The sequence below is a fragment of the Thamnophis sirtalis genome, unplaced genomic scaffold (assembly GCF_051295495.1).
Source record: "Thamnophis sirtalis isolate CommonGarterSnake01/CBP01778 unplaced genomic scaffold, rThaSir2_p1.2 scaffold_14, whole genome shotgun sequence".
Taxonomy (NCBI): Eukaryota; Metazoa; Chordata; class Lepidosauria; order Squamata; family Natricidae; genus Thamnophis; species Thamnophis sirtalis.
The window spans coordinates 22,129,121-22,153,253 of NW_028261394.1; the positions used below are offsets into that span (position 1 = coordinate 22,129,121).

Here is a 24,133-nt window from a genome sequence, read left to right on the forward strand (position 1 = left end):
TATATATATATATATATATATATATATACACACACATATATATATACACACACGTATATACATATATATCTATATATGTTATGCATTTGTGCTAATAAATAAATAAAGGGAGACTGGTATAGATCTATTTCAAGCTATTTAGCTCTCATCAGCTAACTATACCCTTACTAGGATTCGAACCTGGGCTGTATTACAGAGAAAGGAAGCAGTATGCTTCCTCCCATATTTGGGCATACCAGGGGTTGTGACACAATAAATACATACATATATATGTTATATATATACATATCATGACTATCAGGATTTTATGCTTAGAGCATATAGTACACAGATATTGTCTTGCATCTGAAGACGATATGACTACTGGTAATTCATTTCACTAAACCAAAATCTATTAAATTGAGGATTTAATTTATTCACAAATCCTTGAGGAATCCCAATCAAAAGGCAATTTAAAGAATCTAAAAAATCTTTGAAATTAAAATCTGTATATTAATTTTCTTTTCTGGCATCTATTACAATTCTTGGCTCTTAATATAAGTTCCAGGTTTGGAATATTTCTGAATGTTACCTTGAGTATTTCTGCAGTGATGATGAATTCTGTCTGTTTTCCTTCAGATGACTTAGAATTGGGCCTGGATGACAGTCCTAGGAGGCTCTTAAACTTCTCCTTTAGCCCAGGATCTTTACTTGGTGGTTTTGCCATTGTTAACTAAGACAGCATCCAGGAAACTGTATGGAGAGAAGATTGCTTCATCAAGGGAAAATAGTTGAGATTTTCTCAATGTAACCCTCCTGAGATAGAAGCTTAAGAGAGACAAAGAAAAGTAGGCAATCCACTCTATGCATGCTCAAACATGGCATACAGGTAGCTGCTTTATGGAATACAACATATATCCAACTTAGTCAGGAATTCTTTCTTTATTTTAAAAAAGCTACCACTGAAACAACCACCAAATTCTGTGCATAAAATGTTATCAATTTATATGAGGAGAACCAGTGTGGTGCTCTAGTTAAAATGTATGGAAGAGCCTCAACTCCCTTTTAGTCCTGAGGCCATTGGCTGAGCCAAAGAGCCAAACTCTGAACCAAACTGGCCTTGCAGAATTATGATACCAGAAAGTTTATAGTGGGGAACTGAATACCTCTCGGTGGTCCCTCAGTTCCTTGGACTATAGTTTTTAAACAAGAAAAAAAAACAAAGCCTTCCTCTTGAAATGGAACAAGGTAGTTTCATAAACGAGAACCTGAAAATAATTAAATTCAGACCAACAAGTTTTCTTTTCACCATACTGAAAGGCATGACCATACAAATTCAAGGTATTTTAGTTTTAAAAAGATAATTACTACAGGTCTGTAGGTATTAGCATGCTGGTTATTTATTAAGATAAGTTGATGTTATAAATCTACCTTGTTTTCAGATTCTCAAAGTTCTAGAAATAGTCACACTGTTCTTCCCAAACACTAATGGTAGTTAATCATTACAATAAATCTTATTTTTCAGTCTGGATAGAGTACTTCAAACTTTATTATTCAACAACTAGTTAGTGGATTAATATTAATATGTGGAGTAATAATATGTATTCCACTAGTACTTATAAAAGCTTTTTGAGCTGAAATAATTGTATTGAGAGCATGAAAGATTGGTTTATTGATCTCATATTTATTGCTGGTTGTAAATTACTTGTTAGTACTTTTAGAAATTATTTCTAGAATATTTCCAGTGTAGAAAACACAAAATGGCTCATAAGAATATGGTGTTACTGTAACAAAAAGAGAGCATTTTGGAAGTAACATGTCTCATAATTTTTACTCTATCACCTTTTCATTAATCAAGCTATGCTTCAGTGAGCTACTGTTTTAATTAGGTTTAAGAGTTATTCATGCATTCATTTCAGGAACGTAGCCCTTAAGCCATTCAGCATCGCAGGCACAGGAAGAGAGCCAGGTTTCTAGAGCCCCAGGAAAGGCCAAGGGCCATTCTCCTGTCCAAGGGAGGATGCTCCATGGCCGAAGCTACCCTTTGCTCCCTGCCAGCTGACTCTCCCGGCTGATGGGCTTTGCAGGAGGCCCTCCTGCTCAGCCCGCTTTCATGGGACTAGATCCCCTCCCTTATCCCTTCTGGGAACATACTCGGTGCTCAGCCCTCCTCTTTTCCCCCCGCAGGCACCCAGGGAGGATCGCTGGGCCGAGAGGGCATGGGCCAAATCTGAACGACCCCCCGGCCCCCCACCAATCTCTAGCCCGGCGCCTGTTTCAGCCCTCGGCCATCTCCTGGCTCCCCTGGCTGCGAAGGCTTCGCGGGCGGCGAAAGGGACCACGAGCAGGAAACCCTTTATCCGCTGCCCTCCGCCGGCCCCCGCCCTCTCCTTCAGCCGCCGGAGGGCCTTTGCCAGCCGCGCTCCCCCCCCCTCAGGCCGGGCCCTGAAAGGCAGCTGTGCCGAGGGGGAAGCCCGAGAGAGGCCGCCCAGTCCCTCCAGGCACGCGGGCCACGGCCTGACTCTCCAGGGGCTCCTCGGGGCGGCAGCGGCCACCGACCCTCTTCCCTCCGGCTCTGCGCCGATTCTTCGGGTCGTTCACGGCTGCCGAAGACCAGCGCGGCCGGTGCTCTCGATCCGAAGGGCGGCCCCGCTGCCACCCACGGCCTCCTCCGGGAGTTGCAGCCCGATTTGCCGAGCGAGCCCCGAAGAGGATCCGCCGCCTGCCCCGCCTCCTCCCGGGCAGCTCAGCGGCCGCACCGACCCCCCGCCCGGGCCGCTCCTGACCTCCCCCCGCCTTTGCCCCCCCCCGGCGTTCCCGCGGCCGCCTCCCACCTCAGCCCCGCGGGAGAAGCCGGGGGAGCCACCGGGGCGCCGCCGACTGACTGGCCTGCCTGACGAGGGTCGCGGCGCTCCGACCGCAAATCCCGTAAACAGCCCCGCCCCCCCGCCAGCCGAAGGGCCGCTGAGCTTCCGGCGTGGGGCTCAGGCGACGGCGGAAGAAGGCTCTGGCCGCGGGGCACTGTGGGGGCTGTAGTCCCGGGTAGGCGGGCCATGTGCGCGGGGCGCAGCTTCGCAGCCCGGCGTCGGCTGAGCAGAGCCCGAGGTGAGGCGGGGGAGGGGTTGCCCGGGGTCCCCCTCTGCTCCTCGCTGGAAAGGGGGGCCACGGGGGCTGCGGCGGAGCGGGGGCCTTATGCCGGGCACTCCCTCTGCCCCCCCCAGCCGACCTCCGCCTAAGGGAAGGGGGCGACCGGTGGCTGGAGGGCATCGCCGCTCTCGGGCTCCCCGCAGCCGCTTCCCCTTTCCTTGTTTGGGGCGCGGAGCGGCTGCGGGAGGCTCCGGCGCTTTGCCGCTTGGAAAAAAGCCGGCTGCCCTTGTGGGGGGGGGGGGAGGCTGGGCGCCCTCTGGGGAGGGACCTCCGGAGCCCCACAGGACGGAGCTGACGCCCCTCCGCCGCCGCCAACCAGTCTTCCCAGTGGCAAAAGCCGCACCGGTGCCATCTCCGGAGGGTCCTCGGTTGGAAGCAGGCTCCGCTGGGCTTGGGCAGGCGAGGCTCTTTCCTCTGCTTGGCTTGGTTGTCCCAAAGGGCCTTTTTTTTTCCTCAAGAGGCAACCGGACTTTCTTGTTTGTCTTTAAAGACGTTTCACTTCTCATCCATGAAGCTTCTTAGGCTCTTCAGAGAGCTTCTGAGGAAGCTTCTTGGATGAGAAGCGAAACATCTTCAGAGAACAACAAGGAAGTCCAGTTGCCTCTTGGGGAAAAAAAAGCCCCTTTGGGACAACCAGGGCCTGGGTGACGGAGAATCTCCATAGACGTTAAGCACCGGGAGTGGGCCTCCCTATGCCTGTCAAGGGAAGGGGGACAGCTGGGGGGGAGCAGACATTGAGGATTAGGGGTGCTTGCCACCTTGAGTTATTTTACAAAAATAATAGGGAGAGGATACAAATAAATAAAACTCCAGTCATTGACAAATACTGTCAGAATTTTGAGAAGAGATAATAGCAATGGAATTTAATCTAGATAAATATGCTACACTAGCAGTAGTTTGGGGTGAAATCATATCCATTAATAGAATTAAAATGTTGAATAGCTAAACGATCAGGAGCCGTTAGGATGAAGTTTACAAGTACTTAGGCATTTTCTAGTTGGATTACATCAAGCATAGATTGGGCACAAATGTGATAAGGAATGCATTCAAGGAATGAGAAAAGTGCTAAAAACAAACATGAATGGTGGAAACACAACAAAATCATCAATGGTGGAAACAATAGCAAAGCACATACGCTATATTGCCAAAAGTATTTGCTCACCCACCCACATAATCAGACTCAGTTGTAAGCGAATACTTTTGGCAGTATAGTGTATCTGTGATATAATATACAGTTGCACTCATTAACTAGACCAGGGGTCCCCAAACCACAGTTTGTGGCCTAACGCTGGGCCATGCAAACAAGCAAAGAAGCCCCATCCATGGGATGCAGGCAACATGTGAAACCATGCCCCCTCCTCTCCATGGAACCGGTCCCTGGGGCCAAAAGGTGGGCCGCTGAACTGGCAATTTGGACCAAAAAAGAATGCACAAGGCATCACCTTTCCTTGGTGATATTGATACATTAGGCCTGCCTTGCAAGAAATGGATGCAGAGATTTACTTTGTCAAGCAAAATGTTTGTGGGAAAGAGCCAAGGACAAGCTTTGATGCAAGTCTTTTTCCTCATGAGCTTCTCAGAGCCTTCACGAGTGAGGGAGGAAGAAGGAGAGGATCACAGCCGCAGTAGCTGGCCTCCCAGTTGCTACCCTGGTGTTCACCTTTGACTCTTCCTGATTCAATGTCTTCTCTTTCCTTTGGCCAAGTTTGAAAATTTCATCCTATCTTGTAGCTCTTGGATGAAATGAACCAAGAGCTTTTCTGAGTCTCCCATTGCTTATTTGAGTGTGTCTGTGTGTTCCATTATGTGTCACAGCACCAACAGAAATCTGCATAAGAAATCTCCGGAGGGGGAGGAAAGTCGGCATTGCCTACGAACCCTCAGAGGGAAACGGGGCAGCAGAGACCCCTGAGCCCAAGAAGCAGAAATGGGAACCAGTCAACTGGGAGCAGCAGCTGGCCAACATCCGGGAGATGCGGAGGGAGAGGAATGCCCCAGTCGACCAGATGGGAGCTGGGGCATGCTTTGATATGGAGGCTACTCCGGAGGTGAGCAGGGCAGCCAGGAAGCGGAGGAGGGCCTAGGCCTAGGGGAACCCCAAGTCAACCAGAAACACAGCGTCCCCCCTGCCTCTCTCCCTTCTGCTTGGCAGGTGAAGCGCTACCAGATTCTGCTGTCACTGATGCTTTCCAGCCAAACAAAGGACCAGGTGACCTCCGCGGCCATGATGCGCCTGCGGGAGCACGGCCTGACAGTGGACCGGATTCTGGAGACTGATGAGGAGGTGCTGGGCCGGCTCATTTACCCCGTCGGCTTTTGGAGGGTGAGTGATTTGCTACGTGCTGAATGGAAGAGCCAGGGAAGCATGGTTAATTTGTATGTTAATCTATTCTCTGATTTCCATGGAGAACCTCTGCCACCCACTCACCCCATCCCAACCCTGTGAGGTCGGCTGATGGGGCTCAAAGCTTTACAAGCTTTGGAGCTTCACAATCCGTCTTAACAGCTTTGCCAAAAGAGGCGCTGGCCAATTGTGTGTGAGTGTGGCTGTTACATTCATTACCAAACTACTTGGCATCCTCAGTGCACTACAACTTGTTCCATCTTCTGCCTGCACAGAGCAGCCCAAGTAACCTCCTGCTGATTAGGAGATGCTGCTCTGCACATCCCAGGATGGCAAGGAGACCTGCTGGCAGAGGGTAATGGTCTGCCTCTCTGTCCCCTTCGGTGTCCCCTTTATTTCCTGGCCAAGCTTCACAATGCAGGCTTTTGTGTTTATAACTTTGCTTCACAAAGGAAAATTTAAGGGCAAAAAAAAATTCTACCAAAACATATTCTAATAAAAATATCTAAAATAAAAAAGTATGTATAAGAGCCATGGTGACACAATGGTTAGAATGCAATATTGCAGGCTAACTCATTGCTCACTCCGGCAGTTCAATTCTCAAAGTTGACTCAGCCTTTCCTCCTTTCGAGGTCAGTAAAATGAGGACCCAGATTGTTGGGGCAACAGGCTGACTCAGTAAAACTGTGATTCCCTCTTTCACCTAGTTTCTTCTTCGCTCTCACATTGACAACAATCGGAAGGGGGGATGGATGGTATGTCCGGGAGGGAATGGAATGCCAACCTGCAAATTGTGAGGCCCTGCTGCTAATCCCAAGGTCACACAGCGCTGGTGTTTAAAAGATCAGACTGTTCCTATAACAAAAGAAATGGATTTAATTGGGCAACGCAATGAACTGAGTGGGATGGCCAAGGGGGAAAAGCAAGTCCGACTATGTAGACTTCCACGTGGGAAACCCAGAGCTGGTTTTGCTTCTTCTGTGCCAATGTAGTGCATTCAATAAAGTTTTCCTTTTGTCCAAGGAATTCTCTAGCTGGACAGCTGACACTTAGAGAGGAATGTGAAGCACTTTTGCGTAATATCTAAGTCTAAGTGCTATTGCTGAGTGCTATGGCACATTCTGAACCTGTGAAATACATTGCCCTAATGTGGTGATGGTGACCACCACCCTGGATGGCTCTAAGCTAAGGCAGGTTAGATAAAGAATGGAAAAGGATAATCTTTGGAGGGCTGCTGGGCTTGGACGGCTTTTCAAAGGGTTTAGAGAAGTCTATGGAGGATTATGGTCTTGAGGCTTCCATGTTACTTCTAGACAGCTGTCTCCAAATACTATTTGAAGGGGAACAGTGGTGGGACAGAGAAAAAGAAGGTCTTTTTTTTGAATTGCAAGAACTAAGTTCCCTTGGGGCCAGCTGGTTAGGACACAGTAGGAAAGGGATTAGCCTTGGTCTGATCTGGCAGGGCTGTTCCTCCTCCTGAGTTAGCTCATTGACCGACCTTTTCATGGGCTGCAGAACAAGGTGCGATATATCCAGCAAACCACAGCAATCCTGAAGCGGGACTATGCTGGCGACATCCCACAAACTGTTGCAGAATTAGTGAAGTTGCCTGGGGTCGGTCCGAAGATGGCCCACCTGGTGATGGACATTGCCTGGAATAATGTCTCGGGGATCGGTATGTCTCTTGTCATAGTGTCTCTGTCTTTTGGGGGAACAAGCATTCAGCTAATTCTCGCACATTTAGATTTCACGTATCCACTTCATATTCACTAATGTTCCCGTCTTCCAATCCTTCATCTTCCAATTTCTGTTCAGCTGGCATATTTACATCTGGATTGCCCAAACTTCAAAGCTCAGATTTAGTTATTTATTCATTCGTTCATTCATTTACAAGCCCTCACTTTATGACCAGTCGCTTAGCAACCATTCAAAGTTACACAGCCCCTTGGTTGCTTATGATCCTCTCCTGAAGTTATGACAGCCACTGCTGCCCCCACTGCCTCCCCCCTCGCCAGTAGTCACAGGATGTCTCGGCCGTTGCTCTGCATTTATGGGCATTTGCAGCTTTAAATCCACAGCATTCACTTAATGACTGCCACAACAAAGTCATAAAATCGAATGGGTGATGTGATTTATGACCCTCACAACTTACAAGATGATGAGTGGTCTCCATTGTGGTTCTAAGTTGAAGACCACCTGTGTGTTTCAGTCAATTTACATGATCTTGTTCTTGAAACAGTTCCCTGGGCAGCCCCTGCTGAATTAAAACTCGGTCACAGTAATGGCATGCATGTAATGGGAGCCAAGGACCAGAACTGTCCCTACCAATCACATCCATCTCAGGAACTTCACACATCTCTTCCTAGGGAAACAGGCGTGTTTTTGAAAATTTTCTGAAATGCCAGGAAGATCAGAGCCAGAGTGTGGCCTCAGCTGGGACACTATGCCTCCTCTTCACAGCCTGTTTTCCTTCCTACCTTCTGGGAGGGGCTTCCTGGTATCCGAAGCAGAACATCCAGATTCAGTCAGAATTTGTTCCCTGTAGCATCAACTTTGTGAACTCTTAAGTTTCCTCTTTCCACTACGTATTCAAAATGGACAGTGAAATCTATCTATCTTTGTGGGGGTTGGCATGAAAGCTGCCTGCCGGCCACTTTTTTAGCCACCCCAAATTTCAGAGGGGAATAAATAAAGTGGGATGGATCTTAAAGGATGGTCACAAGCCATGGGGAGAGGGGGAGGCCGGAGGGGGGACATCTTGACTGGCATCCAGCTGCAAAAGCTTGTCCTACGGGATTGGGCGGCATATAAATTTATTAAAAGTTAAAGTTTGCGGCTCAGTAGCTCTGCTTGGAGTCTCTCTGCCACATGATGGAATTCTCCAGCAGGGGGCACTGTGGTGCCTTCTTGGCTCTTTATTCTGCCCTGCTTTCCTGAATGCTGATGAGCGATGGGGGGGGGAGGCGGGGGGGGGCTTTCATTTGAGGGAAATACAACTTGTTGATTCCTGATGAAGGGCTCCTCGGCTGTGAGGGTAGTTGAGAAGGAGTCGTAGGGCAAAGCAGCCATTAAACAGATCAGCAGGGATGTTGGAAATGGTCTCCAGTTCGATTTCCTATTGACGATGAATATGCCATGGACAGTCCTGCTACTCCTGGGAGCCCCTTTTGGAGCCTTTCCTATCCAGGCCACTGATGTTCTCCTCCTTCCAGGGTCTCCAGTCGTGGTGGGAACTGGTACAGAAAGCTTGGGATCAGAAAGTCTCCAGGTTTCTGCTTGTTTCTCCATCCGCTTCTTACTGCAGGAGCTTCATGTAGCCCTTGGCTGAATAAAAGGCCTTCAGCCTGTGACTGCAGGTTTTGTTCATGAGAGGGAGGAGAATCAGGGGGCTGAGTTGGGAAAGCGCCAGAAGGCCCTCTGCTTCAAGGCAGCGGCTAAGGTGTCTTCCCACACTGAGAGCCACAGACCAAATTGCAGGCTTGGATCATCTGACCCGGCCCTCTAGAAAACCAAACCCTTGTCAAATGTCTAGTCAGCCTTTGTTGAACTCTCCAGTAAATCCATGGCCTCCAGTCTAAGATCTCCTTCCGTGGGCCAAACCGGGATTTCTCTACACTTAAACAAAGGCCATTTTGCAGTCTCAGCTGATTGATTGGGCTGCAACTGTCCTCTCAAGGGGATCAAATGCCCCCATTCAAGGAGCTGGGGATGCATCTGATTGCAGCAGGGAGGGGCTTTGCCCAGTCCTTGTTTAGGAAAGCCGCCTCTTTCTGATTTTGAACTACAGGTGTGGACACGCACGTGCACCGGATTTGCAACAGGTTAAAGTGGGCAAAAAAGCAAACAAAACTTCCAGAGGAAACGAGGCAAACCCTGGAAGAATGGCTGCCCAGGTGAGCCTGTCCAAACTGGCCCTAAACATTTCACTTCTCTCCCTCTCCCTTAGTCTCCGTGTGGGATCCCAGCTCCCATGATTCTTGTGCAAGGACATTGAATTAAGAAGCTCCCACAATACCATTCCTTATTAAGCGGATGAGATGGAAGCAAAGGCCCTTCAAAACTGGTCTCCAGTTGTCCTTTCCTTCCAGTATTGCCTCTTTAAGGAGGTGGGGGTGGGTTCTGTTTTTCAAGGTTCATCACATTTTCCTCTCTGGAACTGGGATCAACCGTGGAAAAGCTCAGGTTTCTCTGCAAAAAAATGGGGGTGGGCCTTTGAGCCAGTTTTGACTCCTGGTGAGTCCCCTGCAGTTTTCTTACCAACATTTTCAGGAGCAACAGCCTACGTGCTTTGAGATGGGACTAGAATTTGTGGACTCTCAGTTTCAAGTCTGGTGCCGTAACCACAGTGCCAAAGCAGCCTTCAATCCCATTCTCTGGAATACAGGCTGAAAAATGCTCGCCTTAAGGTCTGCATTCCATATGTATCCACCAGCAGCACTGCTCCTTCCAATGGGACCGGCACACTTTCTCACTTGGAAGAGGGCAAGGCCCCTTTTCCACCATACTCCATCTTCCTATTTATTTCAGTGTTGTAGCAAAGGGTTGACCTTGGACCTACAACAACAGAATTTGAGTGTTCTCCTGTAGGAAATTTCTCACAGTTGTAGGACTTTGGTCAAAGCATTCTCTCTCCCATCACAATAGAGGGGGCAGACCTCAGTGCACCAGCCAACACCTCACTTGTTAATGAGAGTTAAAGAGCAGCTCCAGACTTGCCAGGTGTCCCCGAGGAATCCACCTAACCCTGGGGATTATGCATGGAAGGTGACTCTAAAATGCCTCCTCCAACCCAGGACAAAGAAAAGAGTTCTGGTGGGGCAGGGAGCAGCCTCTCTGCTTGCACTTCGATAAATGGGGTGTGGTGGCAATTTCACTTCCCTTTAGTGTCGGAGACCAACTCACCCTTATTGCTTGACCCTCCAGAATTGTAGTTATTTCCTGGTGTGATGTCCCCTTGGTCTCACCGGCTGGGAATTGTCTTCCTGCGACATCTGAGGGTGGGCTGCTTCAGGCATCGCTGGATATCAAAGTTGTGCTACTTTTTCTACCACACTAAAATGTTTTTTTCCTCTCCCTGCTCTGCTGCTTGCAGGACTCTCTGGAGTGAGTTAAACTGGCTCTTGGTTGGCTTTGGGCAACAGATTTGCTTGCCTGTCCGTCCACGCTGCAGTGAGTGCCTCAATAGGAACATCTGTCCGGGATCCACAAAGTGCTGAGGAACAGCCCACCCCCACTCCCAGCCTCTTTGTGTCAGGGCTTCCGTTGCTTGGGAGAAGCTGTTTTCCACTAGGCCAAAACTTGGAGCCCGTCCCAGGAACTGCAGTGCCTCCTTGGACAAGGAGGAGGTCTCCCTGTCCGCCATCTCTGGGCACGGAAGTGCCAGGCTGGGATTTCATGCTGCCTCTTGAGCCTCCATGAAAAGGCTGCTATCTGGGAAGGATGGACTTTACCCAGCAAGCACTTTTAATAAATAAAGTATGTGGGAAGAGACTTAGGCTGGCTTAATTCAAGAGGGGTGTCTGGAAGGAGAAGGAATGACTGCATAGATCTGGGGCAGGCAAGGGCCTCCAAGGTGTTTATTTATATTTATATTATATTAAATATAACTGGTTTCCTCACTTAAGGAACAAAATCTCTGCAAATGAAATGAAAATAAACTATTCGGTCAAATGCTTGAAGCATCAACAATGACACCACAATCCTAGAGAGGGACAGATTGGGACAGCAGGGAGGCCCAGGCAGCGGGTGCCCAGCCCGGCATTCTTCAGGGAAAGACTGGTGCCCAAAGCAAGCGAAATTGGTGCAACCCAGATGCTGGAGGAGCCAAAGCCAGCCCATTGCAGAACTTCAGTCCCCTGGGCTTCTAACATCCCCCCCCCCCCCGCTGTTGATGAATCTAAGAGTTGGAAGGGACTCAAGAGGTCATCAAGATCAACTCTGCACACTGCAGGTTTCACTACACCAGTGGTTCCCAAACTTGGCAACTTTAAGACTTGTGGACTTCAACTTGTGGAGTTGAAGTCCACAAGTCTTAAAGTTGCCAAGTTTGGGAACCACTGCACTACACCATCCCCAGTACATGATGAATAGAATCTTAAGGGTTGGAAGAGGTCATTGTAATTGTCAGAGATGCTTGCTCAGCTCTTGACGAGTTTGTGCAGATGCAACTCTACAGACAAGGGGGCCTCATGGTTGAACTAGGACCAGAGGGGCATCTGTTCAAAGCCATGGAGAATTGGTAGGTTTCTTAAGCAAGGAAACCAGCCATACCAGCAACTCAACATCGGGAGAGGGGGGGGGGTTTGAAGGAAGAAGTGCTCCAACTCCTGACGCAGCGGGGATGTAGGTCTTACCATAAGGAACCCAGCAGAATCCCAATGAGGTGGCTGCAGGTTGCAGAGTGGCCTTTCCAGCCTTGCCTCGGCTTTGAGGGTTTTGGTTTCTCTGTCGCATACCAGACTGGTTCCCATTCCCCCCCCCCCCCCAACCTCCTACCTGCCTGGAATCTGCATTTCCAATACTCTTCACTTGATGCCAGCAACTCAGTCATCTGGTCCGACATGCAGTCTCAGGAGCCCGCACCAAGGTGGCTCAGACTTGGAAGCAGTTACGACCGTTCTGAGGAGAAGCCGATTGAAGTCCGATTCTGGGCAGAAAAGGCCATGTCTCGATGGGAGGGGGGGAGGTTTTGATGCATTCACACCCTACTACACCAACAGCTGAATGGACATAATAGGATCCTAAATGAATTGTCAGTCTACATTTTCACATTTTAAAACAAGCGAAAGCATCCGTTGTTACTTCCCAGCCAAATTTGGTCTTTGGCAAGGTTGAGTGATGAGACTTCCTGCACAAAAAGATAAATCTAGACCCAAACTTAAGTTTTGTCTGCTATCATTTACATTAGTTCATCAGCAATGAATTCAGGTGATGCTGCTTATTTTTCTAAACATTTTCTTGTGCTACATTGAAAACTAAAACTTAGCAACATTAAATGTTGCTAATTAGTTAATGCTAACATTAACTAAGGGTGGCCGCAATGCAGTGGGGTCATGACGCAATTAAGGCCCCTCCCTCTTTACCTGTGCCACATGTGCAATCCAAAAGGGGCTTCAATCCCACAGTGGTGGTGGTCTTCGTGCCACACAGAAGCCTGACCGACATCAGCAGTCAGGAAAGGCTCAGAGGAGGGAGGACGTTTGTGATTCTGCGAATCTTGAGAATTGTCGGAAAATGTGTTTGGAAGACAAGTTCAGGAAGGGGAAAAAATGGAAAGAAAACAATAACCAACACAACAAAACTTGCTATCCATGAGAAACCAGTTTTATTATTGACATTGTAGTATACTTTTTTAAACACAATGCAATTAAAATAGTTCTTTTTGTCAGTTTTTGTGTGAGAGAGAATTTCTAAAATGTGCAGAAATCAAGTTACAGAGCTGGCAGGATGGCAGAAGAAGAAAGTGTGTGCTTTTATCCACCAGCATCATTCCAGGAAGCAGAGGGAAGTCCCTTTGGGAATAACGCAGGTGACAAGTCAGGATGATCGCTGGACTCATTTGGGGCCTTCATCCCACCCACCATCCAGGGAGCCTTCAGTCTGGAAAACTTACAAAGCCCCTGCTTAGGTTGGCACCTGCATACTTGTCCTCTGGAGAAAAAGGCCACAGGGCTGAGGCCCACCTTTTGCCCCAGCGTCTCTTAATGTGAAAACGATTCCATAAAACGATGAAACAAAAAAGGTGACTCAAAAAACACTTTCAATGCAAGCCATGAGAACTACCTGAAGAATTTCCACCTTAATACCAGTCTCCCCACACATTTTAAAAATGCACACCTCCCCCAGAAGATGCCTCTTCCACATTGGCATCCATCAACCTCCCCAGCTGCCTGTTGTGGTGGCTCCAGTTCCTCCAATGAAGAGCATCCCCTCCCCCATTAGATCAGCTGGACATCTCCAAGCCTGGGGCTCTGAGCCCACCAATTCTCACTAGGGGGAACAGAGCAGAAACGGACAAAGGGGGACTCCTGCAACCGTGAAATGGAAGGGGGTGGGATTTCCATTTCTGTAGCCTTGCATTATGCACATTATCATGCCACATTTTTATGCTTCCATCACTTACAGCAGGACAGCTATTAAAATAATTTGGAATCTGGTGGTGAATCATTGCAGAGAAACTGAAAACTGCAGTGACATTTTTCTCCCTGCTCATAAGTTGGTTCCGGGGCACCAGTTGGGGGGCAGGAAAGAGAAACCGAAGATGGCAGGAACAGCTGTGCACTGGAAGCCCTACCTCCTTTGCACATGGGTCTCCCATGGAAAGGGGAGGGGCTTTGGCTGCCATCTTGACTTTATGGAAAACACCCAGTGGGCACTGCTACATTTAAAAAAAACACCTTTAAATATTTTTTTAAAATCCATTATAACAGTGATGTTTGAGGAGCCAGCTTCTATGATCTGTATCAATCCTTGACATCCTGCATGGACAATGGTGAAGTCAAAGATTAATGGAATCATTAATCTGAAATTTAGTTTTCTAAATCCAAAATTCTTGTTTAATATCTCCCAAATTGGGACCTTCCACAGACAAGGAGAAATGCACTGCTACTTGTTCTCAACCAAGATGGCATTAAGGACACTCTAGCCCCAGCACCTCTGGAGAGCCTCAAGGTGTACAAGCTGGAGAGACAGACTTTCAAAAATGACAAGCATTGCTTGCTGCCTAACTGACAGGCACCTACCAGCCCCAAAGGGTGGACAGGACCACCGCCAAGCCTTCCCTCTCTCTGCCGGGATATCCCCTTTCTACAAAGACAAGACAAAGTTCCAGAGAACCAGACACTCGTGGCTTTTACTTGTCCTTTCAAACACAATCACATCTTCTACAATCAGATTCACTGGAAAGAAAACAAGAAAGGGTGAGGTGTGAATTGCAGCTTATGGTCTCCCCACTCCTAAAAAGTTCTCACTGGAAGCTTCTTGGTTTCTTTAACAGGAGAGCCAAATCTGGAATTTGATTCTCTTGCAATACGAAGCTTTTCTCAGCCCAGAGATTCTGTGGTTGAAGCCCGACTCCTAGGGGTATAATTAAGCAGTGTAGCCTCGCATAAGGGATGCAAATGCATCATAAACTCATATATGATGTATCGGAAGCCTCTTCAGAGCATCAGAGCCCTCTGTCAGGTCCCTGATTTTTAAGTCAACCCAGGCAGCGCCTCAACAAAAGGCCCCTCTGGGAAGAAATGCAAGAAATTGCTCAACCACTACCTTTTTTTCAAAGGAAGAACAAACTAAGCAAACGTCAAGTCCACCATTTGCAAAATATTCATAAAGCACCAAACATCACTCCCCCCCACCCCTTTCAGGAGTGCCAGGGAACAGTTTGTATACAAAAAAAGGCAGGGCTTTCATTGCACCATTGCAGCCAGCTCCTGGACTTAGGGGACCCCAGGAGAGCAATATTTAATCTCTGCCATCATTAAAAGGCAACTCCTTGTTTACATGCCCTCTGCTTTTTTTAAAAAAAGAAAGAAAAACTGCACCCCATTCAGCTAGCTTCTTAAAACTTTTTTTTTAAAGTAAAAAGGGTTGTTCCTTTTCCTGGGGAAGGCACAGAGAGCCATCCCTGCCCTTTTCCTTCCCTCATTAGCAAAGCTGCGAGGAGGCCCCTCCCTTCCTGCTCAGGGAATTGTTCTCTGGTGGGCATTTTTTTCCATGCCAAAGACCACATTCAGCCTTTAAGAGTAGGGTAGGGTTCATTCATTAACTCAATTAGGTTTATATTTAGGTTTAATAAATACTCCATATGGTTAAGATTATTTCTGACTTGCCACATATCCCTCCTGCCAAATTAATCGTTAAATTTGGCAGCTCCTCTGAAGGTGTCTGGGGCATCACCAAAATGTTGGGAGCTGTACTTCTGTCCAGAGTGACCTCCACTTTGGGTCCACAACTCTTAGTGGCATTTTTATGGACAAGAGAGTTCTGCAGAACTTACTTGGAAATATTTGCCTTGATTTTATGCTGTTCAGAAACACTAGAAACCACATTCCCACCAAAAGAGAATCAATTTGGTGGGAAATTCCAAATTTGCCTGCTCTGTCCTGACCTGGATCCAAGGCACGTTGGCATTTGCAGCCGAAATTTCCCATAGCAGGTGCCTCGCCAGGAATAAAGATGGAGTAAAAATACTCCTTGCCTAGAGGGCTTAGATGTAAGTTTCCCTGTGGGTTCCATTCCCTGGCTCCCTTGGAACGGTCAGTGGCCAATGACGACCACCAGAAACAACACCCTCCCCCCGTTGCCCACTGTCTCTGGATGTTGAGTCTTCACCGAGTTAGGCACAAAGGGACCACTCTGGAGCAGGTGGGCCACAATGATCTTTGGGGATCAGCAGACCCACTGGTATCTAGCATTCATGCTTTCCCCAAGAGCAACCGTGGAAGAGCTAGAGAGCATCACACCAAATTCACAATCATGTTTACCATCTGTATGAAGATTAGTCCCACCTGAGACCAAACCCTGTCAACATCTTGGGGACGGAAACTTTAGGTTGCAAGCTGAAAGGGATGCTGGCTGCCTCACAGCTCCTGAAAGATCAGCAAAACTAAAGAATTGTAAGTTTTTTTTAATGTCCTAAAAATAATAGAAATTCACCTTGAGATGTTTCTTGCTTACCAGCAAGAACTTCATTCTTGAGGGAACATTTTTTTATATGTTTCTCAAGTCTCACTAAAAAGTATATTCCATTTATTTACTTATTAAATTTATAGGCCATCCATTTCATTATTGAGCGACTCTGTTATAACAAAAATGAATTCAGATTACAATCCCTTAATAAATGACAGGTTGGCTTGACTGCTTATGATCTCTGTCCTTGTAATCGTGTGTTGTATTTTGTAACAAAAATCTTGTACTTGTTAAGTTATGAGCCTGAAAAAGGACTGGAAAGAAAAGAATCCGCTATGCTAAAAACAAGGGATTTTCAAATGCTAACTGAATAAAGTACTGAAAAAAATAAAGTACTGAAGATAAAGTATGACAAAAATAAAACTCCAAACTCAGAACAGAAAGAGTCACAATGAACGAATAGTTGGCTAATCCATTTCTGAAGCTGTTAACATTGCAGTCCATAGTGGTATAAACTCTAGCTTTCAGCTAAATGGAAAGGAAAGGTGCTGATTTGGAATGTAAAAATATTTTAAAATATCTAAACACAAATAGGGAAGAAAAGCAACTCAAACAATTCCTTATATAAAAATGGTCCTATAAATAATATATTCTAATATTGCCAGTTAAATGATCCATAATTAATACAAACTGCAAGAGGTTTTCTCTCCCTCCCGCCTTCTTCGCATTCCCTTTCACTCGCCGCGATCAGGAAGAATCCGTCTTGCCTGTGGAAAAATGTGGAGCATGAATTGCGTTGTCCGTCGGGGTGGGACACAAGTTGTGCACCTTGCAAATGTCTTCGTGCAGGAAGAGCCGGGAGGGAAAGAGAGCCCCTTGGTGGGCTCAGAAGTTGCTGAAAATCTCCCGCTTCTTGTTCCAGTCCATCTGAGGCGCCCTCTTGTTCACCCGCTTGGCACGCACTCTCTCTTTGGCTTCCGCTGCGGTGGGACTCAAGTTCAACCCGCTTTCTTCAAAGGGATCTTTCTTTTTCGCCTCTCTCACCTAGGAGGAAACCAAGGAGCTTCAACAGGGGCAGTTCTTTGGCTAAACTACTGCTCTGCTTCAAACTATTTTGACAGGTTCTGAAAACCCAGCACAAACTTTGCATGACTTACAAGATCAAGACAAGACTGCAAAAATATGTTGGGATAGAAATTAGTCACCTGAACATCTTACTTCTGGAGTGGGAAAAAGTCCTCTGAGTTTGGGCCATTGCAGATGCAATAGCAATAGCAGTTAGACTTATATACCGCTTCATAGGGCTTTCAGCCCTCTCTAAGCGGTTTACGGAGCAGCATATTGCCCCCAACAATCCAGGTCCTCATTTTACCCACCTCGGAAGAATGGAAGGCTGAGTCAACCCTGAGCCGGTGAGATTTGAACAGCCGAACTGCAGAACTGCAGTCAGCTGAAGTAAGCTGCAGTGCTGCATTTAACCACTGCGCCACCTCGGCTCTGATGCGCTAACATGGTTATAATTTCTGATGTTCCTTGCCAGCTTGCCAAAAGCAAACTCAATGGGGAAACCAGCAGGAAGTCAGAAGTTGCAGGCCCTCATTTTATGCCAACAGCCAGAGTTGCCCTGGCTAAGTGGCATGGTCACGTGATGTCATACTCTGTGACCAAGTCACTTAGTGATGGAAGTTCTGGACCCCATTGCTAACACTAGGCGAGGATAACCAGTAAATACATCCTTTTAGTCATTTGCAGGTTGCTGTCAACAGAACTTGATGCTGGCTGGATTCACACAATATGCCTAACCCTGAAACTAAGAACACAATTGCTGTGTTCATACTGCGCAACCAACTGACCTCTAGGATGGCTTAAAGCGATGCTAAAGTTTACACCATATGCTGAGACAAGGGAGTGGTTTCCCACAACAGTTTGACCTAAATGCCATCCAAGTGTATTTCACCCTAAACTAACGGTCCGGCCATTTTAATAGGCTGTGGTCTATTGTAATCAGCAGCTCCAAAGGAAGCTGAGAGTTCCAGCACTTTTCATAGACGAACCACAGTTCGTGTGATGGCCTTCTCGGACGCTTCCCCAGACGCCTCTGTGAGTGCCAGCTCGGAAGAAGATGAGCTGGTCCCGGGCACATCAAAAGTTTCTAGGACAACTTGCCGTGGCCAGGTCTCCACACTAACTCACTGAGGAGTAAAGTTCAAACACAATTACGCGAAAGCAGTTTTGGCTCCGCAGGAGTACACGCCAGAATATTGATCCTAATAAATGAATGGATTGCTTTTGAACTTTGTCTTGAGGCTCATAAATTAATTAGGACATCTTCTGGGAACTTCACAGAGAGCCAAAACGTACTTTTAAAAATCTATCAAGATTTCCGGGTTTCCTTAATCCTTATTCCTCAATATTTGGGGTGCTTGGAGGGAAAATCAGGCAACAGGAGGTATGCAGCAATGCCAAGCAGCGATGCCTTTCCCAGCAGCAGAAGCAAGAAAGGATGAGTACTTGTGGAAATTAGCCCCTAAGGCAGCTGAAGTAGAATTCCTTCACCCTAGACCCCAGATACAGGGGAGGGTCTCAAGCAAACTGGCAAGGGTGGACTGGAGGTGGGCTGGACACAAGCCAGGCTTTCAAAGCCCCAGATGGAATCCCTGAAGAGTGAAATAGACCAACAGAGGGAGGATCTTGACCGGACCACCCTTGCTGATGAGGGGCCATCATGCGGGGAGGGACATCTGATCCTGTTGAGGGGAAGAGATGCAGACTGGAGTGCAGCCCCCCACCCATAGGAGAAGGAGCCCAAAACTAGAATCAGTGCCTCTCCCACACAGTAGGCTGGACAGGGCAGACAAACCCCTCCCTCCCTCCAAACTAGAGGTGAGGAAGACGGCCAGCCATATCAGGCGCAAGCATACAGAGGCGGACAGGAGGAGTAGGGCTGAATGACCCGCCCCAATTCAGGGGAAATTTTGACGGGGACTCAGACCAACTAGCTCTATTCCTCGATTCAGCTGATATCCACCTAGAACGCTATGGGCACCTCTACCCATCCCCCAGGGCCATGGTGAATACCATCACAGAGGGGCTAGAAGGAAAAGCAAGGGAATGGTTAGCAGCCCTCCACAAGAGGAGAGCCCCCCCAACTGCAAGACATAGATGACTTCCTGCAATTTGCTTGTCCAGGCAACCGTATACTGTGACATCCCAAATCAACTCTCTGAGTGGTTCCAAGTAGCAACAAAAGTCAGCAGCGGGCTGTACGTCAATGACATGAGAGAGCAACTGGACACAAAAGAGAGAGGTCAACCTGACCTGAAACCACCCAGGCGACGAGGAACCACAGCACCACAGCAGGCCCTGAGATCAGCCCCCCCTCGAAGTCCGCTGAAATGCTATCAATGTGGGGGGATGGGCCACATGGCAGCTGCATGCCCAACCCCAGCCCCAGCCCCAAAACCAAAGCCAGACCCACCGCCCAGGGCACGACCAGAACAAGGCCCCAAAAGGACCACCAACACATCCGGCAAAGCCCTCCAGGCTGCAGAGGCCCCTTCCCCCTCAAGCAAAAGTGGTGGAACCCCAGGCAACAACAATCAGTCGCCCAAGTCATATGACAGCGAGAATGATGGAGAAACTGACCCAATGGTGAGTGAACCAATTCACCCTTTCCTTTTTCCAATAAGCCTCACAGCCCCAAAAACAGGAAACCAGGGGGATTTTCAAGCCCTAATAGACTCAGGCTGCACAAGGTGCTTGATCAACCTAACCACAGTCCTAAAACTGGGGATCAGAGCAAAAAGACTGGCTCACCCAATCCGGTTCGAGCAGGTTGACAGGTCCCTAATGGGAGGAGCCTATGCTACCCACCTGACTGAACCAGTGAGGCTAGAGCTAGCAGATCACTGGGAAGTAATTTGATTCATAATAGCCCCCAAAATGACAGACACAGTCATACTGGGACTTTCCTGGCTAGACAAATGGAGACCGACCATCTGGTGGCAAGGGGGTACCCGCAGACTTAGGAGATCAAGGGTGCCCAACCCCTCACACACCAGCTAGCAGAAACACCACGCACACAAGAACCCCCCAAAAGAGCCCACAAGAACAACTGGCAACCACATCCGACAAAAACCCCAGAGGCCGAACTGATTCCGATGGAATATCAGGACCTCGCAGAGGTATTTAGCGAGGCTGAGTGCGATGGCACAGACTGTGCCATCGAAATCATCCCTGGGGCAAAACTACCCAAACCCAAACTGGAGGCGCTTAGGACCCCACGGAAACTATCACCCAAACAAGTCCGACAGGCTCAATACTTCAACCGTTTTGATTTTGTGTTAAAGCACATTCCAGGGGGGAGGACTTTCTAGCTGACGCCCTCTCCCGCATGCCTCAGTACAAATGCGAACGGGAACATGTAGTGGACGCCATCATTCCCTCTACTTAAACAGCTGCCCAAGTGACCACCAGATGGCAACTCCATGACTGGCAAGACCAACTCGCAAGCGACCTAACCACAAGGCTAAAAACTGAACTACTAGCAGACCCCTGGTCCCCAAACCACCAACACATCTTGACAAAAAGAGATAACTTTGCATGGAAGGGGACGAAACTCTATGTCCCAGAATCCCTACACACCCTATTTATCCAGAGGAGCCATGATGCCAAACCGGCAGGCCACTTTGGGTTCCTAAAGACTTTACACTTAGCCCAAAGATAATTCTGGTGGCCTGGCATAAAGAAAGATGTGGATAGTTACACAAAAAGTTGCACCATCTGCGCCACAATGAAGAGATGACTGGGAACACCACCACCACCACCCCCGGACTGCAAACAGTAGCAGAGCCAACGAGGCCTTGGAAGGAGATCGCAATGGACTTTATAGTAGAATTGCCAAAAAGTGGGGGAAACAGTGATTTGGACTGTAATAGACCTGTTCCCAAACAGGCACACTTCATACCCTGCAGCGGACTACCCTCGGCTCACAAGCTGGCTAAACTCTTCCTGAAGCACATCTACTGACTGCATGCAGTACCTCGAATAATTATTTCAGACAGAGGGGTCCAGTTCCGGGCTAAGTTCTGGAGGGAGTTCCTGCGGTCCATTGGGTCATCTCAGGATCTTAGTTCAGCTTTTCATCTGAGCACCAAAGGGGCAGCAGAGAGATGCCATGGTAGAGCAGTACCTGAGGTGCTACGTGAACTATCAGTAATCCAATTGGGCAGACCTTTTATCTTTTGCTGAGGTTGCGTACAATAATGCTGTTCACAGTAGCACAGGACTCACACCGTTCAAAAGTGGTATGGACTTCGGTATGGACTTCATCCCAATGCCTGAGTATCCAAGGGATTCCCCTCTCCTCAGTCAGCTTGACTGATTGACTGAAGCAGTTTTGGCTCCGCAGGAGTACATGCCAGAATGTTGATCCTAATAAATGAATGGATTTCTTTTGAACTTTGTCTTGAGGCTTGTAAATTAATTAGGTCATCTTCTGGGAACTCCACATCAAAGAAATGGTGAAACAGAATCATTAAAAAAAAAGATGCCAAAGGAAAATATGACAAAATTTAAAATATTTTAAAAATTATTTTAGACGATTAAACTGAATTATTGAATTGTCATGCAACAAGTTGTCCCATGGTGAGCTGGCTGTGGAAAGTTGTCCCATGGCAAGTTGGCTGTGGTGGGTTGGCCATAGCAAGTTGTACAGGCTGAGTTGGCTGTGGCGAGTTGTCCCATTCCCCTTGGGGTGAGGGGGGTGGCAGCATGCCCAGAAGCGGACAGTGGCCCTGAGCTGGCAATCAGCAAGATCAAACGTGGTGGGATGGCTGCAGGGGGGCAACCAGACGAGCAGCCGGCTATGCGTGAGATGGTCGAGAGACAGCCCCACGGCCTCAGGAGGAGCATGCGTGCAGCTGCAGCCAGCCAATGTGGATGAGAAGGAAGTGTCTCCTCCGCCTGATCCGAGAGTCTGCAGAGCGGAGAAGAGGCAGGAGCAATGGCAGTCATCCCGGCTACTTTGAGGCAGCAGCCTCATCCCTCTTGATGGGCTGCACTGAGCACTAGCACTAGCAAAGCACTTACATTTATATACCGCTCAACAGTGCTTTCCAGCCTTCTCTAAGTGGTTTACAGAGTCAGCCTATGGTCCCCAACAATCTAGATCCTCATTTTACCGACCTCAGAATGACGGAAATCTGAGTCAACCTTGAGCCTGGTAAGAATCGAACTGCCAAATTGCAGGCAACCGAAAGGCAGCAGAAGTAGCCTGAAGTACTGCATTCTAACCACTGTGCCACCACTGTGCTCTTGTGATGCAGCGAGAAGAAGGGAACAACGCTGGCAACACCACATTCAGTTTGATGCCTAGCATTTGTCCGTTTCTTTGTTGATCTTCCGGGCCTGGACGGTGGACTTAGAGCCTTGACTCTACTTCTCAGACTTGCCTTTGCCTGGGACCTTGATGGTGGACTTTGGTGTGGAGGTGCTTTGCTTTGCTTCTGCCTTGTCCTTGCCTTGTGGACTGCTCCAGCTCCTTGGATTCGTTGTGGGAGTCATTTAAGAACTGAATTGGGAAACTCATTGGGGGTGGCTTCTTGCTGGACTGGGGTTCCCTGGGGAATGCTTTGGGGGAGCTTGGAAAGGCTCAGTAAACCCCTTGAATCCTTTGTGGTATATGTGCGTGAGAGCGGGAATAGGACAATTAGGATCTCAAGGCCTGCTTTTAATAAGCAGCCAAGAAACCAACATCAAAGGTTCTGAAAGCCAATTTTGGTCGCTTCCTATAACCAACAACCTAATTGCCGCAATACAAATATTTCTGTGAAGTTCCCTCAACTCATTAAAAAAAATGCTGGAAGAGTTTTGAAGTTTCTCAATGTTCTTCAAGGGGCAACCTCATGTGGAGCACATAAGGCCTGAGTAATTACGTCAGTCTGGAAAATAATGCCACTGGGACACAAGACAAAGTCCTGGCTGGCTTTTCACTGAACAGCAGCTGCAAGTCCATGAGGACCCTCAGGTTGTGCACTGGTTCTGTTTTGTGGCAGTGCACAACTTGAACAACCAGAACAAGAGACGGCAAACTCTTGGGTCCAGAGGCTCTAAAGCCTAAAGACTTGCTAGGAATAAACTGAAGCGTATTCTTCCTCCTGCAGCCCCCGACATCCTCCAAGGCCGTCTACTGAAATACTTGTTGGCCAGGAGCAGGAATGTAGGGCTAGGTATCATCGCTGATGGTTTCTCCCAGAACCTCCATGTAGATGCAGGGGGGAGAGTGTTCAGCCCTAAGGCATCCCACTGTGCCAGAGCTGTGGGCTCCATCTCTCCCCTGCATTGCCACCAACTGGAATGGGTCCAGAGCAGAGGTGGTATTCAGCAGGTGCTGACCAGTTCTGGAGAACCGGCAGCGGAAATTTCCAGTAGTTTGGAGAACCGGTAAATACCCCCTCTGACTGGCCCCACCCCCATCTATTCTCTGCCTGCCAAGTCCCAGCTGATTGGGAAGGAATGAGGATTTTGCAGTAACTTTCCCCTGCCATGCCCACCAAGCCACACTCACAGAACCGGTAGCAAAAAATTTGAATCCCAAATTTTTGAATCCCAAACCACTGGTCCAGAGGAAGGAGGAGAGACAGGGTAACACCATGCCTCCCTCTCCCAACTCTCAGAGATGGTCCAGAAGATACCATGGTCCTGAGAAGGCAGGCTGGTCCATAATATTAGGAGCATTGAGGGTCGAAGAGGTACATTGGGTTTCTATTTTGGGGGGTATTGTTGACAAGAGGAATGGCTGTGTTTATTGTTTAATGTTATATGGCCCCGGTTATGCACAGTATATATGTGACTGTACGAAAATGAAAATGGAAAATAAAAACACATTTACGAGAGAAAAATATATATATATTAGGAGCATTGTGGTGGCGCAGTGGTCAGAGTGGAGTACTGCAGGACTACTTCTGCTGACTGCCAGATGCCTGCAATTTGGCAGTTCAAATCCCACCAAGCTCAAGGTTGACTCAGCCTTCC

At 48.0% G+C, this 24,133-nt stretch overlaps 3 protein-coding genes across 9 annotated transcripts in view; 1 reads left to right on the forward strand and 2 right to left on the reverse strand.

The window, feature by feature from the left end:
• Positions 1–2,961, reverse strand: part of TSC2 (TSC complex subunit 2) — a 67,203-nt gene extending 64,242 nt beyond the window's left edge. For all 6 annotated transcript variants that reach the window (XM_087728917.1, XM_087728918.1, XM_087728916.1 and 3 more), the window contains exons 1-2: positions 2,814–2,961; positions 572–732 (exon numbers count right to left, since the gene is read on the reverse strand). In XM_087728917.1, coding sequence (XP_087585043.1) covers positions 572–706 — 135 coding nt within the window. In that variant the 5' untranslated portion in view covers positions 707–732; positions 2,814–2,961. The remainder of the gene's footprint in view (positions 1–571; positions 733–2,813) is intronic.
• NTHL1 (nth like DNA glycosylase 1) lies at positions 2,946–10,960 on the forward strand. The gene is made up of 6 exons (XM_014067653.2): positions 2,946–3,084; positions 4,942–5,174; positions 5,279–5,449; positions 6,986–7,145; positions 9,258–9,363; positions 10,563–10,960. The coding sequence occupies exons 1-6, from the start codon at positions 3,033–3,035 to the stop codon at positions 10,684–10,686; spliced, it is 846 nt and encodes a 281-aa protein (XP_013923128.1). The 5' UTR covers positions 2,946–3,032; the 3' UTR covers positions 10,687–10,960.
• Positions 10,961–12,777: 1,817 nt separating this feature from the next.
• Positions 12,778–24,133, reverse strand: part of NHERF2 (NHERF family PDZ scaffold protein 2) — an 83,119-nt gene continuing 71,763 nt past the window's right edge. For both annotated transcript variants that reach the window (XM_014067650.2, XM_014067649.2), the window contains one exon: positions 12,778–17,143. In XM_014067650.2, the coding sequence (XP_013923125.1) occupies positions 16,985–17,143 (159 nt within the window). In that variant the 3' untranslated portion in view covers positions 12,778–16,984. The remainder of the gene's footprint in view (positions 17,144–24,133) is intronic.